Genomic DNA, 18,013 nt, shown 5'->3' on the forward strand with positions numbered 1-18,013 from the left:
TATATAAAAATTTCATATTTGGACGAGGAATGATTAAGATTTCATTGAAGGGCAGACCAGGAAAAGTACAGATCCCCCCCCCAAACTATTAAATTGCTGTGTCTCTGATAAATGCTAACAAGCAGAGGAATTTGAGAGTGGTTTGTCATCTGGCCTGGAACATGTGTGTAATGGAGGTAGGGAAGGACTTAGCTAATGAAATGGACAGTCAAGGGAGTTGGGGCCATTCCAGTGTAAGCTGGATTTTGTTTCCAATGAAGCACTTGTAGTAAGAGATAGTAAAAAAATTGTGGGCAAAAAGAAATGGCATATGATTGTGAAGAAGACATTAGCTAGAAACCCTAATATTTTGCAAAGAGACTGCTCCAGACATCAGTCTCATTTGGCAACCTATATTTGCATTCAATTTTAAACTAACCTGGGAATTTATCCAGAGTCTTCTGGCTAGATTCTCAGGTAAGTTCATCCTGCTACCTTGGGTGCTTCCTCTGAGGTTCATTAGATAAGATTATATTCTCCTTTTTTCTCATGCTCTTTATGACTACCATCTGTGTCCCATCCTGAGTATCTTTCCTTTCCTTCTTTCCTTTCCTTTCCTCTCTCCCTCCCTCCCTCCCTTGTTTCCTTCCCTCCCTCCTTCCTTCTTTCCTTTCTTTCTTTCCTTTCTTTCCTTCCTTCCCTCCCTTTCTTTTTTCTTTTCTTTTCTTTCTTTCTTTCTTTCTTTCTTTCTTTCTTTCTTTCTTTCTTTCTTTCTTTCTTTCTTTCTTTCTTTCTCCCTCCCTCCCTCCCTCCCTCCCTCCCTCCCTCCCTCCCTTCCCCTTCCTTCCTTGTAAGCTCTACACCCAACATGGGGCTTGAACTCACGACCAGAGAGTTGCATGCTTTACTGAGAAGCACCCCTCTGAGTATCTTTGTTTAAGCTACAGCCTCAAAATCCTTAAAAGGCTGGGTTATTAAAAAAAAAAAAAGTTTGCAAAAGATGGAAAGGTGATTTTTAAATTATATTTTCTAACCATCTTACAGAAAGGGCATTGGTAGCTTGAATTAAAATTTTGCCAGCTCTTGGGGCACTTGGGTGGCTTAGTCGGTTAAGTGTCTGCCTTCGGCTCAAGTCATGATCCCAGGGTCCTGGGATCAAGCCCTGTGACGGGCACCCTGCTCAGTGGGGAGATTGCTTCTCCTTCTCCCTCTGCTGATCCCCCTGCTTGTGCATTCTCTTTCTCTCTCTGTCAAATAAATCTTTTGAAAAAAATCTTGCCAGCTCTCGATAAAAGTCTTGCTTAGGAGCACCTGGCTGGCTCAGTCAGTGGATCATGTGACTCTTGATCTAGGGTTGCAAGTTTGACCCCCACCTTAGATGTAGAGATTGCTTAAAAATAAAATCTTAAAAAAAAAAATCTTGTTTAGCATAATTTGGCTTGGTAGGTTAGAAACTGCTTCAGTTGTCTTGCCTGCTGAATGGAATTTATAATAGCATCTTTCAGACCTTCTAAATGTTGTTCCTGTCAATAGGGTGCAGTTATTTTAATGTATCTATTGTTCCCACTGACTCATCAGATTTCTTGTAAAACTCAGGGTCAGGCTGAGGTGCTGTATGGAAGAGTGAAACTGCTATTGTGGTAAAGATTTAAGCTGTATACTTACGATTTATGAACTCTGTGTGTGTGTGTGTGTGTGTGTGTGTGTGTGTGTGTGTGTGTGTGTGTAATTTTTAACTTAAAACATTTTAGTAAACAAGCAAATGAGCAGTGGGCCCTAGCATTTTTACAACAATTTTTACCAAACATTGAATGAAAAATAGTTCCTCTTCCACAGTTTCCCTCAGGGAATAGGAAAACAAACACTCCCCAACTCAGTTTGAGGATTGCATAACTTTGATACCAAAACTTAGCAATGACAATATGAGACAAGTATAGGCCAGTCTTACTTTTGAATACAGATACAGATGTCTTAAATGAAATGTTTGCAATCTAAATCAAGCAATATATATTTTTAAAATTACCCCTGTGAGCACTTCGGGTTTCTGCTAGAAATACATGGTTTTAATTGTTTTTACTGTTAAAAATCAACGTATAAGGTGGGAGGAGGGCTAACAGGGTGATGGGTATTAAGGAGGGCACGTGTTGTGATGAGCGCTGGGTGTTAATACATAACTAATGAATCATTGAACACTACATCAAAAACTAATGAGATACTATACAGTGGCTAAATGAACATAATAAAAAAGAAATGAATGTATATAATTCAGTGTGTTAACCAAAGGAGATTAGGAGCACCTGAGTGACTCAGTGAGTTAAGCATCTGACTCTTGATTTTGGCTCAGGTCATGATCTCAGGGTTGTGAGATCAAGCCCCGCATCAGGCTTGCACTGGACATGGAGCCCGCTTAAGATTCTCTCTCCCTCTCCCTCTGCCCTTTCCCCCCCACCCCTTAAAAAAAAAAAAGATTAAAGAATGAATCATCTTAACTGATACAGGAGAAGAATTTCATTTGAAATATATCCAATATATAAATTCATCAATTCATATTGATACTTTAAAAAACTAATTGGTAACCAATTCATTATTCTGAGAATTGGTTAATAAAAGGAAAGAATGAAGTCCTTTAACAATACTAATGGGTAACCAAATAGTATATTAGAAGGAGTGCCTCTTTATAAACAGTATTTCAGCTAGTAAATAAAGGAAGAATGATAGAAGAGAGTATCACCACCTTGTAATCCCTCATAAATTAATGGATTTAGTCATTAATTACCAACAGTTGTTAGTATCTCAAAAAGAAAGAAAATCCAATGACATGTACCTCCTGACAGAAGATCAAAATACCACTGTGAAGTTTTCCTGCCTCTCCCCTAAAAATACTGAATGTGGATAAGCCTCTAGACCTAATTAGCAATATATAGGAAATACAAAAAAACAGAACAGCATTTACACGGTATCACATGGATGTCATCATCAAAATCAGAAACTCTAGGGGCGCCTGGGTGGCTCAGTCAGTTAAGTGTCTGCCTTCGGCTCAGGTCACGATTTCAGGATCCTGGGATCAAGCCCTGTGTCGGGCACCCTGCTTCTCCCTCCCTCTACCTCCTTTCCCCCACTCTTGCTCTCTCTCTCTCTCTCTCTCTCAAATAAAATCTTTAAAAAAATATCAGAAACTCTACTGAACATATGACGTGGTTTCTTCAAATAAATGGTAAAGAAAAAAGAGAGTAAGCTATTGACTTAGATACAGCAGTCAGTTACAATGTTTGCCTCTCACTTGACTGCTTATTCAAACACTGTAAAATCAGAAACATAATTTATAACATTTGAGACAACCTTTCATGTTCACACAGTCACATAGTTCAGACCCAAACCTGTGCCAAGGGAAATTAAGTACATTTGCTGCTCTTGTTCTGCCTACCTCAGATCAGCAAAGACCATTTGACAAAATCAGGAGACTAAGGGAGGGATCTGAGATTTATTTATCTTAGCCCAAAATTGTAGTATAAGTGGCAAATTACAAAATGTAATGTAGAGCAATGTAGAGATAATGGCACCACAACAATAAAATTTTTATAAAGAGCAAGACAATTGATATACCATTTTTCTGTTTACAAAAAAAAAGTATGCCATAAAAGATGGAAGTCTGAAATCTGTAGTAGAATTAATCGCACTTTATCAGGTTTTGTTTGAATTGTGCAGTGAAACACCAGTAATGTTAGCATTATCTGGATAGTAAAATGAGGGGGAAAAAACCAGCATAATGATCTGATGGACTGTTTAATTCATAGCAGTATTGGGATTAGTCTCAGTAGGTATCCTCCAAAGGAATTCTTTTAGGATTCTGGATAATCCTAAGACAGCCCTAGGATATGGATTTGGTTCTTGGTTCCTGCAAAGTAAAACTTATTTACTATTCAGACACTCTAGAACTTCCATCCTTTTGAGATTTCCTGAGGTCACAGTAGTGATCCAGACTTCTGAAAGGCTCTACTGTTTATCTATCTATTTATTTATTTATTTTAATTTTTTTTTTAGAGAGAAAGAGCATGTGAGCGGAGGGGCAGAGGGAGAGGGAGAATCTTAAGCAGTCTCCAGGCTCAGCACAGAGCCCAACACAGGGCTCAATCTCACAACTCTGAGATCATGACCTGAGCCGAAATCAAGAGTCAAACACTTAACCAACTGAGCCACCCACGTGCCACCCCCCCCCTTTTTTTAAGAGAGAAAGTGAAGGTTGTACTTTTTTTTTTTAAGGCTATACTTTTGAAGCAGTATGATTTCCCATCAGGAAGCTGAGATTGAGAATTGATCCTTGCCTTTCCATTAACCACTCCTGATGAGAACTTTGTTTTTTTCCTGGAAAGGATTGATCTTCCATGATTGACCAGGAGCTCTGTGGAACCCTCACATTCCCAACACCTCCGCATGTAGACCCTGATAAGACTATCTTGGAGGCATCATTGGTCTCATAAATGTAGGCAAAGTCTCCAGGGATATTCTTCCACCCCAAAAAATTAAGCAAGCAAGCAGAGTCGGGCCAGAAATATCTAGGACCAAAGTGCCAGAAAGTTAAGGTGGTTGCATTTGAAACTTGAGACTCCAGGGGCCCCAAATATAAAGGTGCCAGGGCTGTAGCAAGGGGAGCCCGAGCTGTCAGGACATGGCCTGGATCAGCAGGCAGCAGAATGGGGCAGGATTGTTCTGGAAGCCAGGTTTTTATAGCAACAATATTGTAAGGTTATTGAACCATCAGGGAAGTAGTGTGTTGGATCTGGGACTCCTACTCATATAACCCTCAAGAGGGATGAAGTGGTCCTGAGTCTGTGATACAAAACTATATTAAATGTCTAAATCAATAAAGGTGCAGTTAGGAAGATGAACATACCACTCAGGAATGAAAGACTGTTTACAGAGGACAAATGGAACTTGTAGAAAAGAAAAAAATAGCTATTGATATAAAATATAAAGGTAACCGATTAGAAGCAGGGAAAAAGGGGTTTGTGAACAGAACAGAAGCAAAACTGCACCTAGACATATCTTCATAAAGCTGCAGAAACCTAAGAAAAGATGTTGAAATCAGTCAGAGAGAAAATACAGATCATCAAAGGGACAGCAGAATGACAGGAGAATTCTCAGTGGCAAAACAGATGACAAATCTTGTCTCAAAGTGTTTGCAAAGCTTTTATACATCCTGGAATTGTGCTTATTAGGCAGACACTCAGTAATAAGGTCAAAATACACAGTCGTTGCTAAATAAAAGCCAAGAACATTTTTCACCATAAGATTTGCTCTAAGCTAGCAGCTTACAACTGAGGACAGCTTTGTCCCCCAGGGGATATTTGGAAATGTTTGGAGTCTTTTTTTGATTGTCACTACTGGAGATGCTCCTGGCATCTAGTGACTCGCAGCTGGGGATGCTCTTAAGCAGCCTACAATGCGCTGGACATCCCCCACAACAAATAATTATGTGCTGAGTTTGAGAAACTCTCCTCTAAAGGAATTCTCAAGAAGGTTCTGCAAGTAAAAGTGAAATGATCCCAGAAGACTAGTACTCTGAAATGCAACAAAAATATTGAACAAATAAAATGGTAAACGTGGACCTTCACCCAAGTCAGTGCTGTCTCTATGAAATTTTTTAGTGTCTTATTTGTATAATAAAATAAGCTATTAGAAATATTGGACAGAACAGTAATATGCGAATCTAAGGAGAGAGACTAAAGTGTTTGAAAGTCTTTGTTGTTGTTCAGGAGGATGACAGACTGTTGTTTAAACTCACTTAACAGTTTGGGAGATTTGGGGTTTTTTTTTAAGATTTTATTTATTTGAGGGGGGAGAGAGATCATGAGCGGGGGGAGGGATGGAGGGAGAAGCAGCCTCCCCACTGAGCGGGGAGCCTGATGCAGGGCTCGACCCCAGGACCCAGGGATCGTGACCTGACCTGAAGGCCCATGCTTAACTGAGCCACGCAGGTGCCCCTTTACAGTTTGTTTTAAGTAAAATATGTGGTAAAATTTCAAAAGTAATTACTGAAAGAATAGATACAGAATGTGGAAACTCCAAGAGGAGAGAGAACAAATGGAATAAGGGAAAAACAAACCAAAAATCCAGAGAGAAAAAATGAGAATGAATCCTAAAGAAAAAAGACCAAATAGAAATTTTAAAATGGTAGAATCCAGTCTTAATCATATGAATTACTATGGTTGATGGACTAAATTTGGCATTAAAAAGACAGATCGTCGTCGGGGCGCCTGGGTGGCACAGCGGTTAAGCGTCTGCCTTCGGCTCAGGGCGTGATCCCGGCGTTGTGGGATCGAGCCCCACATCAGGCTCCTCTGCTGGGAGCCTGCTTCTTCCTCTCCCACTCCCCCTGCTTGTGTTCCCTCTCTCGCTGGCTGTCTCTCTCTCTGTCAAATAAATAAATAAAATCTTTAAAAAAAAAAAAAAAAAAAAAAAGACAGATCGTCAGATTTTTAAAAATAAAGCTATCTTCTGTTTACAAGAGATCTCCCCAAAACGTAAGGACCCAGGAAAAATGGACAGTTGAAAGACAGAAAAGGATATTGAACCAAAGGACAGCTGTATAGTTATTGTCATATTTTCTACCGTCTTAGAGTTTATTCTGCTCTCCCTCTAGCTTGCTAAAATAGGTACTTAGTTCAAATAATTTTTATTCTTTTTGCTTTGCTAATGTAAAACTTTAAGACAATAACTTTTCATTGAAGTGCTACTTTTGGTGGATCCTACAAGTTTCAATAGGTAATGTCCTTATTGTCATTTAATTTTTTGAAGTATTTTAATCTTTGATCCTTGTGTTGTTTTGCAGTGGATTTTCTCTAATTTCTAAATTTGGAAGGATTTAAAAATTTATCTTTTCACAATTCTAACAACTTTTGTTATAGACCAAGATCACAGCCTCTGCCCTTTGAGTGAGGGCTGGACTTAATGACACCTTTTAATTAATAGAAAATGGCAAAAGCAGTGTCACTTTCAAAATGAGATTACAAAAAAGCTGTGACATCTGTCTTGTACTCTCTCTCTCGCTCTCTTTGATGACTTGCTTTGAGGGAATCCAGCTGCCATGCTGTAAACTGTCCTATGGAAAGGCCCACGTGGCAGGGAACCAAGAGAGGCCCTTGGCCAACAACCTGGAAGAAAGTGAATCCTGCCAACAACTATGTCGGTGAGCTTGGAGGTGGATCTTCAAATGAGACCACAGTCCTGGCAGAGGTTTGATTGGAGCTTCATGGGAGGCTGAAGCAGAGGAAGCCATCTAAGCCGTGCCCATATTGCTAGCCCATACAAACTGTGAGATAAAAAGTGTGCGTTTAAGTGACTAAATTTGGGAGTAATTTATTTTACAGAAGATAACTATAAACCATAGATATATGTTTAAATACTTTCTTGCGGGGCCTGGTGGCTTGGTTAAGTGTCTGACTCTTAGTTTCGGCTCAGGTCATGAAGTTTCGGCTCAGGTCATGATTTCAGCGTCGCGAGATGGAGTCCTGCTTAAGATTCTCCCTCTTCCTCTCCCTCTGCCCCTCTCCCTGTCTCACGCGCTCGCTCTTCTCTCTCTTTCTCTCTCTCTCTCTCTCAAAAAAAAAATATTATACACTGTTTTCTTGGTGAATTCAACCTTTTGTTATGTGGTTACCCTCTCATCCAAAATAAAATTTTCCCCTTAAAGAAAAATTTGTCTGGTGATGATAAAACCATACCAGCTTTTTTTCGGTCAGTATTTGCCTGACCTCTTTACTTTCAGCCTTTGCATGTCGTTATATGTCTCTTGTAAACAGTGTATGCCTGGATTTTGTTGTTAGTAGTTTAAAACTGGCATGTGTGAATATTTACAACGTGGAAATTGGCTAATACTATAGGTCAGTTTTGTATGTGTGTATGTGCTTTGAACTGTCTTCTGTGACTCCAGTGTACACACAGTGAAAGCAGCATCTTTAACCGCTTTGTCTACTCCTGTATCCCCGGGACCTTTCCGAAGGCACAGAAAAGCAGATAGAATAGCATAGTGAACCTCCATGAAGCCATCACTCAGTTTTAACAATGTCGAGAATCTGTTTTCAAGCCCTACCTAATTTTTCCCTGGAATATCTTAAAGAAAATTCCAAACATCACACGATTTTATTTACGCTTTTTTTTTTTTATTATTATGTTCAGTTAGCCAGCGTATAGTACATGATTGGTTTTTTATGTAGTGTTCAGTGATTCATTAGTTGTGTATAAGGTTTTATTTAAATATCTGTTTTAGAATTGTCTTTTTAAATTTGATTTGAGTCAGGATTCTAACAAGTTTCACACCTTGCACTTGATTGATGCGTTTTAAGTCTTAGTTTATGAAATCACCTGTTTTAGTTTATGCCATTAATTTTTTGAATAGGTCAGGTTATTTGTCACATAGAGTTTTTCACATTTCGAATTTGATGATTGCGCCATCTTTGTGGTGATTGACATGTTCCTCCCCTGTTTTTTGTGAACTGATAGTTAGATTTAGAGGCTTGATTAGATTCAGTTTCCATTCTTTTGGTAGAAATACATCACAGGTTGCACAGTGTACTTTTCACTGTATTACGTTTTGTCCGTTTTTGGCGATGTTGAGCTCGATCATTGAGTTCCAGGTCACCCTGATCCACCCATGGTAAACTTATGTCTCAGCCTTTCGTCTAATGGTTTTAGCAGCTATTGATGATGATTGCCTAGATCCATTATTTCATTAGAGGTTGAAAATTGGTGATTTTTCCTAATTACATTATTCCATATGCATTAAATTTTTTTTGTTTAAATTCCAGTTAACAGACAGTGTTATATTAGCTTCAGGTGTACTGTATAGTGATTCAGCAATTCTGTACATGACTCAGTGCTCCTGATAGTGCACTCTCATCCCCATCACCTGTTGCACCCATCCCTTCAGCCCCCTTCCCCTGACAACATCAGTTCTCTATAGTTAAGAGACATCCCGATGCCAACAGACACATGAACAGATACTCAACATCACTCATCATCAGGGAAACGCAAACCAAAACTGTAATGAGTCAGCAAAGTTAAGCTTAGAAGATAAAGCATAGCTCTCTGGGGGTGCATCTCTTTCTAAAAGTTGTAGTTAATGAGTGTTGAAGAAATTGAGGAATTTATTTAGGGATAGCAAGTGTTAGGACTGATGTGAGTTCCAATAAAAGTTAGGAGGAAGAACACCTTGGGATGCTTAAAACACATAGGGGCATTGTGTCCAGTGTTAGAAAAGTAAGACTTTTCCATCAATTTAAAAGAAATATTTTAAAAATCAGTTTATGTAGGGGACAGGGATGCCTGGGTGGCTCGGTTGGTTCAGTGTCTCTTGGACTTGGCTCAGGTCTTGATCTCATGGTTGGGAGCTTGGGCCCCAAGCTGGTCTCCATGCTGGATGTGGAGCCTACTTAAAAAAAAATCAGTTTATGTAGGATGGTTAGAAAGTTTGGGGAATAGGTAGTGGTGATGGTTGCACAACATTATGAATGTAATGCCTCTGCTTTGCACATTTAAAAATGGTTAAAATTGCTAGTTTTGTTTTAAAATTTACCACAGTTTAAAAAATTAAAAATGTAATATACCCAAAACTCTAATATTGTATGCTTAAAGTCAATGAATTACGATGTCTAAATATATACAATGGAATATTATTCAGCTATCAAAAAGAACGAGTTCTCAACATTTGCTACAACATGAACGGCACTGGAGGAGATAATGCTAAGTGAAATAAGTCAAGCAGAGAAAGACAACTATCATATGGTTTCTCTCATCTATGGAACATAAGAACTAGGAAGATCGGTAGGGGAAGAAAGGGATAAAGAAAGGGGGGGTAATCAGAGGGGGAGGGAAGCATGAGAGATTATGGACTCTGAGAAACAAACTGAGGGCTTCAGAGGGGAGGGGGTGGGGGAATGGGATAGGCTGGTGATGGGTAGTACGGAGGGCATGTATTGCATGGTGCACTGGGTGTTATACGCAACTAATGAATCATCGAACTTTACATCAAAAAAATTATATTTTAATAAAGCTGTTAAAAAACCAATCTATAAAGTTAAGCCAGAAATTTCTGTAGAAGTCAAGTTAAAGGGAACTGGTCTAGTCCTTGAAAACTGCCTTAAGCAGTTTGACAGCGTTTTCTCTGGTACTCAGTAAATATTTTTTAAGTGAATCAATAAGCAAATGAAAAACAAATTAAAAAAACTACAGTGAGATATCACACCTGTCAGAATAGCTAAATGTAACAACACAGGAAACAACCGGTGTTGGCAAGGATGTGGAGAAAGAGGAACCCCCTTGCACTGTTGGTGGGAATGCAAACTGGTGCAGCCACTCTGGAAAACAGTATGGGGATGCCTCAAGAAGCTAAAAATAGAACTACTGTACAACCCAGCAATTGCATTACTAGGTATTTACCCAAAGGGTACAAAAATACTGATTCAGAGGTGCACATGCACCCCAATGTTTATAGCAATACTGTCCACAATAACCAAACTATGGAAAGAGTCCGGATGTCCACCCACTGATGACACACCAAACGGAATATTACTCAACCATAAAAAAAGAAACCTTGCCATTTGCTACAATGTAGACAGAGCTAGAATGTATTATGCTGGGTGAAATAAGTCAGAGAAGACAAATACCATATGATTTCACTCATGCAGAATTTAGGAAACAAAACAGATGAACATAGGGTAAAGAAAAAAAAGAGAAGCAAACTGTAAAATAGACTGTGAACTCTACGAAACAAACTGAGGGTTGCTGGAGGGAGATGGGAAGGGATGGGCTAAGTGGGTGATGGGCATTAAGGGGGGGCACTTGTGATGAGCACTGGGTGTTATATGTAAGTGACGAATCACTAACTTCTCATGCAACTAATACTACACTATATGTTAACTCATTAGAATTTAAATAAAAACTTGAAACAAGAAAGAATATGTTGGTTGGTTCGTCTCTTTTTCCCTATGCTCATTTGTTTTGTTCCTTAAATTCCACATTTATTAGCTGGAATGTTTCTATGATGAAGAAATTTTCTTTAACTTTTTAGTTACCCTGAATTATAGTGGGTACAAGAAAGGTAGGATAATTGCTTGATTCTTTCCATTTATTGTTTCAGAATGTTGTTTCTTTAGTAACTCTGCAAAGGTGACTAATTTTTTTTAATATATTGGATATTTCACATATTTACATTTCAACTCAATGCATTATTAATTTTAGTGTTCATATTATCCCATTTTTAGCTAGCGGGGACTCTGTCAGGTTGGCTCTTTTGTCCTTTGACATGATCCAGTTATTTTGATAGCTTATTGGCTGTTTCTCAAACTTGTGTTTAAGGTTATTGGACTTTAAATTAATTTCTTTAACTTTTATATTGGTATCAATTTCCTGAATATTTAAAATGTTAGTTCTTAATGACATTTATATAATATTATTTTCTTTCTCTCCTAATAAGGCAGTTATAATTATATATAACTCTTACACAAGAAAGAACCAAAGCTAAGGAAACACTCACACAAACTGTACTGTCTGAGGGAACCCAGTCTCTTTTTCTTTTATTTTTTTCATAGCTGGTTCACCAAATTCTTGTGGGTTGCCTCTTTTAACATAAAAAACAAAACGTGGTAAGGGTTTGTACAAAACTAATGCTTGGTTGCATGACCGAATGTCTTTTTTTTTTTTTTTTAACCTAATGTCTCTTATAAAAGGTTGGACAGCTCTGGAGGTAGAGGACTTTTACTACTATTATCAATAGCAATAGTGTATAAAGTATACAGTAATAAACTGAGTAAGAACTCAATAAGTACTTCTTAAAAATTTTATTCTAGATTTTAGTGACTTTAAGAGTAGGGTCCTATTGGCTAGAATCCTGAAAGAATAGTGTTTCCAGAGGTCTTCATACTGTGAAGCCTTCCTATTGTTTACCTCTTTGAGATTTATTTTTCTCCTGTTCTAAAGGGAGCCACATTCTCTAAGGATGGCTAATTGAGTTCTCCCACTCTCAGATTAAAATTTGAATATGAAAAAGGATTCTGTTAATACAGAGGCAACATGAAGTTATTTGGTGCAGATACTTTTTTAATACCAATGAGAAACTAACTTGATTTCCTTTTTTTTCCCCAGATGATGGGCATAAGAAAGCTCGAAATGCGTATCTCAATAATTCCAATTATGAAGAAGGAGACGAATATTTTGATAAAAACTTGGCGCTCTTTGAGGTAATATTTGGGAGAAAACTAGGGCACAAATTTCAGGAACATAGATTTCAAGATAGCTGTTTTCTATCCCATTTAGTTTTAAAACAGTACAGGCTCGATAATTTTAAGAACTAATTGTTAAAATATAATACTATAACTTGTCATTGTAGTTGATTTACCTATGTAATCTAATTATCACGAACTAATAAGTAGCCATTAAATCAGATTTCTATGAATTGAGGAAGAATGTTGACATCACAGGCATATGAAGAACTTGCTGTCTAATTCAGCTAGGATTTAAATATTTGCATTGGAATTATCTGTGAAGTATAAGATAGAGCTTTTTTCAACTCTGTGTTTGGGAAGACATCATTTGCCTTAGAACTACCAATCAAAAATCAGTGTAGAAAGTAGGCTGCTAGATTAAGAGGGCCCGTATGTCTTACTTAAGACCGTATGGATTCTGATGGGCTCTGTAGTTGGGTTGTTGAAAGGAGCCTGCTTTAGTCCAGCACTGCCTCTGTGTTTAGGTTTGGACAATGATGTGAGTGCCAGTTCTCTCTGTGTATCTGTTTTTTAAATGATACCTTTTTTCAGCTTCCTTCAAGAAAAGATCTGAAGTGAATATTTAGTTCAGTCACGGAAGTTTTTTTATTGAGCTGTCTGTGCTTGGTGCAATAAATAATAGCCATAAATGTTATTAGAATGTTAGTAGCCTAGGGCGCCTGGGTGGCACAGTTGTTAAGCGTCTGCCTTCAGCTCAGGGCGTGATCCCAGAGTCCTGGGGTCGAGCCCCACGTCAGGCTCCTCCGCTAGGAGCCTGCTTCTTCCTCTCCCACTCCCCCTGCTTGTGTTCCCTCTCTCGCTGGCTGTCTCTCTCTGTCAAATAAATAAATAAATAAAATCTTTAAAAAAAAAAAAAAGAATGTTAGTAGCCTAAAGAAAGGGGCACTGTAGTTAAAGGTAATATTATCAATGTTTTTTTCAAGGTTACAGCTGTCTATAGGGGCCAACATGAGTTTGTTTTTACTGTAAAGTTAAACCATTAGAAAGAATGATAAAGCTTTTCACTTAAGAATTTTATAAGGATTTGTATACTCCTAAGTGATATTTTAATGTGGGAGGAGAATAAAGTCTCATTTATAAATTTTCTTAAAATATTTACCTGTGAAATATTTTCTCATTTAATTTGCAATTTTCTGGTAGAAGGCCACTTCGGTCCTTATTTCCAGTGTTCTTTTTTACTCATTTCTTCCATGTTTCTGGCTTTATAGGAAGAAATGGACACCAGACCAAAGGTATCTTCTCTCCTCAACCGTATGGCCAATTACACTAATCTGACACAAGGAGCAAAGGAACATGAAGAGGCAGAGAACATCACTGAGGGGAAAAAGAAGCCCACCAAGGTGAGGCCTTAAAATAACAAGGATAAATAAAAAGTCCCATATATAAGAAAGGAGATATCCAGGGCATCACTCTGTGCTCAGTAACTGTTGAATGCTTGATCTATGCCAGGCAGTGTTTTGGGCAGTGGGATCATAGCAAAAACAGAACATATAATGTCCTGCTGTCATGCAGTCTAAATTCTAGTATGAGGAGATAGTTGTTAAAGTATGTATTACATGTTGACGATGGTCTAACAAAAATACAAGCAGGGACGGATGGCAGCTGCACTTGTGATGAGCGTAGCATAACATATGCAGAGACTTGTCAGATTACTTTGTTGTACACCTGGAACGAATGTAACATCGTCTGTTAACTTCAATAATTAAGTAATTTTTTTTTAAAAAAGGCAGGGTAAAGACACTGAAATTGGCCAGCAGGAGAGCCAGGGCAGAGAGGGGGTTGCTGTTGCAGAGAGGTTGGTCAGGGAGAGCCCTTTCTGACAGGGTGAGGTTTGAGCAGAGGCCTAAGCAGTGTGAGAAAGTGAGCCCCCTGGTTGGGAGAAGAGCATTCCAGGGAGAGGAAGTGGCCTTCAGAAGAAGATTCACACCCATCTGCGGATGCCGTTTCTCTGTTGTGAAGTGATTAGGTTTTTCAAAGACTAAATTTCAGTTTTTCTCAAAATGAAAATGTGGAACAATATTAGAAGTTAGATCTCTGGTTGTGCAGGAGTAAAATGACCCTCACATCCTCATTTTACCACCTCATTTACCAGCTCCCATGAAGGGTTTACGCCAAATTCTGAAGGAAGTCCGTCAAATCATTATTCAATTTTTAAATGAAAAGGAAGAGCTAGGGGCACCTGGCTGACTCAGTCGGTGGAGTGTGCAACTCTTGATCTCAGGGTTGTGAGTTCAAGCCCTATGTTGGTTGTAGAGATTACTTAAAAATAAAATCTTAAAAAAAAAAAACTAATAGCGTCAAAGAACAGAACATTTTAAATTGTTGGGGGTACACTTAAAAGTTTATGGTCAGATTCCCATGTGAAAACATATGGGGACCTGTGTAAAGTAAAAATGTATAATTCTAGGAATATTAAAAAGTATGGTGATCATTTATAAGATGGAGATTTTATAAGTGCCTCTTTTAAAATATTGATTATACTAATTATCTCTTTTATAAGTAATACGGTAGTTAGGGAGCAAGTTTTTATATACAAATAAAGGGATAAAAGCATCTCTTCTAGATGCCTATATAATTTTTCTTTTGTCAACATCTTTCTTTCCAGACCCCTCAGATGGGTACTTTCATGGGTGTCTACCTCCCATGCCTACAAAATATTTTTGGAGTGATCTTGTTTCTACGCCTTACATGGGTCGTGGGCACGGCTGGAGTTCTTCAGGCCTTTGCAATTGTCCTTATCTGCTGCTGCTGTGTAAGTCCCCAGCTGGCCCCTAGAGATCATCTGGAACATTGCAGGAGCTCAAGATCGTACGCACTTGACCTGTTAGAGGCGAACACAAAGACGAGTAGGGAAAGACTCATGATCTCAACAGGAGACATTATTTTGATATTAAAATCTGAAGGATTTTCAGTTAATTAGTGTACATACAGTCTTTGCTGCTTATATGCATAATATGTGCTCAAAATTACAAAGGAAGACTTCTAGAGGAGGTAGAAGATACAGTCCTTGATTCAAAGAATTCAGAATACAAACCATTTGAGTTTGATAGCACCAAAGTTAGAAAATGATGATGGTATTACTGCAGTATTGTATTGAGGACCAAAACGGATTATTGTTTGGGGTGAGGGGTATTTGTTTTGTTTTGAAGTCTCATCTGTTACCCCTTCCCCAGAAATTCAGGTGTGTTTTTCAGGTCTTCTCCCCACTATTCTGAGAACATTCTGATCTTGCTTGAATTTAAACTCCTCTTATCCACATATCCCAGCCACATCTATCAATTTTATTATAAGTTGGTTATTATAGAAAAATTATTTTTTATTCAACTGCTGACCTCTTTAATTACTGTCATTCTTATACCCCCCTTGTGCGTTATGCTCGCCTGAGTGCTATGTAAAGCGGGGTAAGAACACCTAGTTTGTATCATTAATAATGTAAAATTAATAGTACCACCTTTTTTTTTTTCTCTTTCTTAGTCTTAAAACTTCAGGGCCATGTTTGGCTCCTTGATTGCCCCTCACATCTAATCAGCTACGAAGATCAATCCAGTCTCCCTCTGAAATCTCTTACATACAACCCTTCCTTTATATTCCTGTTACTAGCACTACAGTCCTTACTTTTCACTGAACTGTAATAGGCTACTGACAAGTCGCTGTGCCTTCATCTGCACCCTGTCTGCCATCCATTCTATACTGTGCTGCCACCATGTAGTGTTTCCAAAATACAGTTTTTATTAGTTCAGAAGTCTGCAGTGTTTCTGCTCCTTACTGAATATTGTTCTTGTAATTGTAGCTAGTGCTTAGTCAGTTTCCAGTCTGTTCTCCAAGTTAACTAGGAGACCAGGGTGAGATCAGTGGCTCCCACTAGCACCTAACCTCCTGCTTATGATGTAGAGGCATTTTAACAATACTCAGAATAACAGTAATGTGACTAGTGCAATGAGTTGAACCATATCATCTCATTTCAATACTATTAGGTAAGGGAGCCAACTCCCTCCATAAAAGTAGGAAGAGTTAATTTTTCAGAAAGTGCTCTGGGGCCCACAGACGGGAAAATAGTACAGAAATCAGTAACAATCTTCTCCTTTCACTTCCTTTACAGACAATGTTGACTGCTATCTCCATGAGTGCCATTGCCACTAATGGAGTGGTGCCAGGTCAGTAGGCTAAGATTGGATTTCAGGGATTGTCAACGACTACTGTATGTTTATGCTATAAAGTCAGAGGTGCAAGCTTCTGAGGACTAGAATACTATTTAGTCTCTTGGTCATAAACATTCACATTATTTGGCTTTAGGATACATTCTTTAAAAATCTCTTTATGTTATAAACCAAGGGAACCCTTGCTCACTGTTGGTGGGAATGCAAACTTGTGCAGCCACTTTGGAAAACAGCATGGAGGTTCCTCAAAAAATTAAAGATAGAAATCCATACAGTCCAGTAATTTCACTGCTTGGTATTTATCCAAAAAAACCCCAAAAACAGTAATTCAAAAAGATAGATGCACCCCTCTGGTTTTGCTGCATTATTTACAATAACCAAGATATGGAAGCAACCAAGGTGCCCATCAGTAGATGGCTGAATACAGGAGATGTGGAGACACACACACACACACACACACACACACACACACACACTCTCTCTCTCTCTCTCTCTCTCTCTCTCCCTCTGACCAGAATATTATTCAACCATAAAAAAAGAACAAAATCTTGCCACCTGTGATAACAGAGGTGGATCTAGAGATCCACTTTATGCAAGTGAAATAAGTCAGACAAAGACAAATACCATATGGTTTTACTTATATGTGGAATCCAAAAAAATAAACAGACAAAAAGACTCATAAATAACAAACTGGTGGTTGTCAGAGAGGAGAGGATTGGGGGTTGGGCAAAATAGGTGAGAGGGAATAAGAGGTACAAACTTGCAGTTATAAAATAAGTCACGGGATGAAAAGTATAGCATAGGGAATACATCAGTAATATTGTGGTAACATTGTGTGGTGACAGATGGTAGCTGCACTGTCAACGGTGTGCGTAATGGGCAGAATCGTCAGATCGCTATGTTGTACACTTGAAACTAATATCACCATTTATGTCAACTATACTTCATTAAAAAGGAAAAAACCTCCTCATGTTCTAAGCTGGAATTTTTGATTTGTATCGCCTTCTTCTAGTTAGAATATATTTTCCTGGCTGTGTCATGCTGTGGTAAATACCCTTCGATGCTTGTCTAGGCCGTACTGACAAGTCGCGCTCCTTTACCTGGAGTGTTAGATGTGCGGTATATCCTACCGTGAAGGGTTTATCTTTTACTTCCCACTAGCAAACCTACGTTTATCACAGAGTTTTAAGAAACTTGAAACATTTACTCTTCTTATTAATGACTCGTTTACATTCTTCTTACTGATGTACTTTCTTTATCCTGCTTACATTGTTTTGTCTTTTAGCTGGGGGCTCATACTTTATGATTTCCCGGGCACTGGGCCCAGAGTTTGGTGGGGCTGTTGGACTCTGCTTTTATCTTGGTACCACGTTCGCAGCTGCCATGTATATCCTTGGTGCCATTGAAATTTTTCTGGTGAGTAATGGCTTAATTGTGGTCTACAGTGTAGAAAAGATAGAGATTTGGATTTATTTTGTTGTTTGATAGCCAAACTTCTGAGAGATCCACTGAGGAATCAATCAAGTGATTGACTGTTAACCTGTTATTGACTTCCCCTGGGGAAATAAGTCAGAAAGGTTGAGAGTATCCTTCGCCTGC

At 38.5% G+C, this 18,013-nt stretch overlaps 1 protein-coding gene across 5 annotated transcripts in view; it reads left to right on the forward strand.

Moving 5' to 3' along the window:
• The window catches only part of SLC12A6 (solute carrier family 12 member 6), a 91,322-nt gene that overhangs the window by 50,192 nt on the left and 23,117 nt on the right, over positions 1-18,013 (forward strand). For all 5 annotated transcript variants that reach the window (XR_006782994.2, XM_045815680.2, XM_045815672.2 and 2 more), the window contains 5 exons: positions 12,118-12,212; positions 13,466-13,597; positions 14,863-15,009; positions 16,357-16,411; positions 17,700-17,830. Coding sequence is in view for 4 of the 5 variants with exons in the window: in XM_045815680.2 (XP_045671636.1) it covers positions 12,118-12,212; positions 13,466-13,597; positions 14,863-15,009; positions 16,357-16,411; positions 17,700-17,830 (560 nt within the window). In the remaining variant the exon portion in view is untranslated. The remainder of the gene's footprint in view (positions 1-12,117; positions 12,213-13,465; positions 13,598-14,862; positions 15,010-16,356; positions 16,412-17,699; positions 17,831-18,013) is intronic.

The sequence above is a fragment of the Ursus americanus genome, chromosome 36 (genome assembly GCF_024610735.1).
Source record: "Ursus americanus isolate L20-20 chromosome 36, mUrsAme1.1.p, whole genome shotgun sequence".
NCBI lineage: Eukaryota > Metazoa > Chordata > Mammalia > Carnivora > Ursidae > Ursus > Ursus americanus.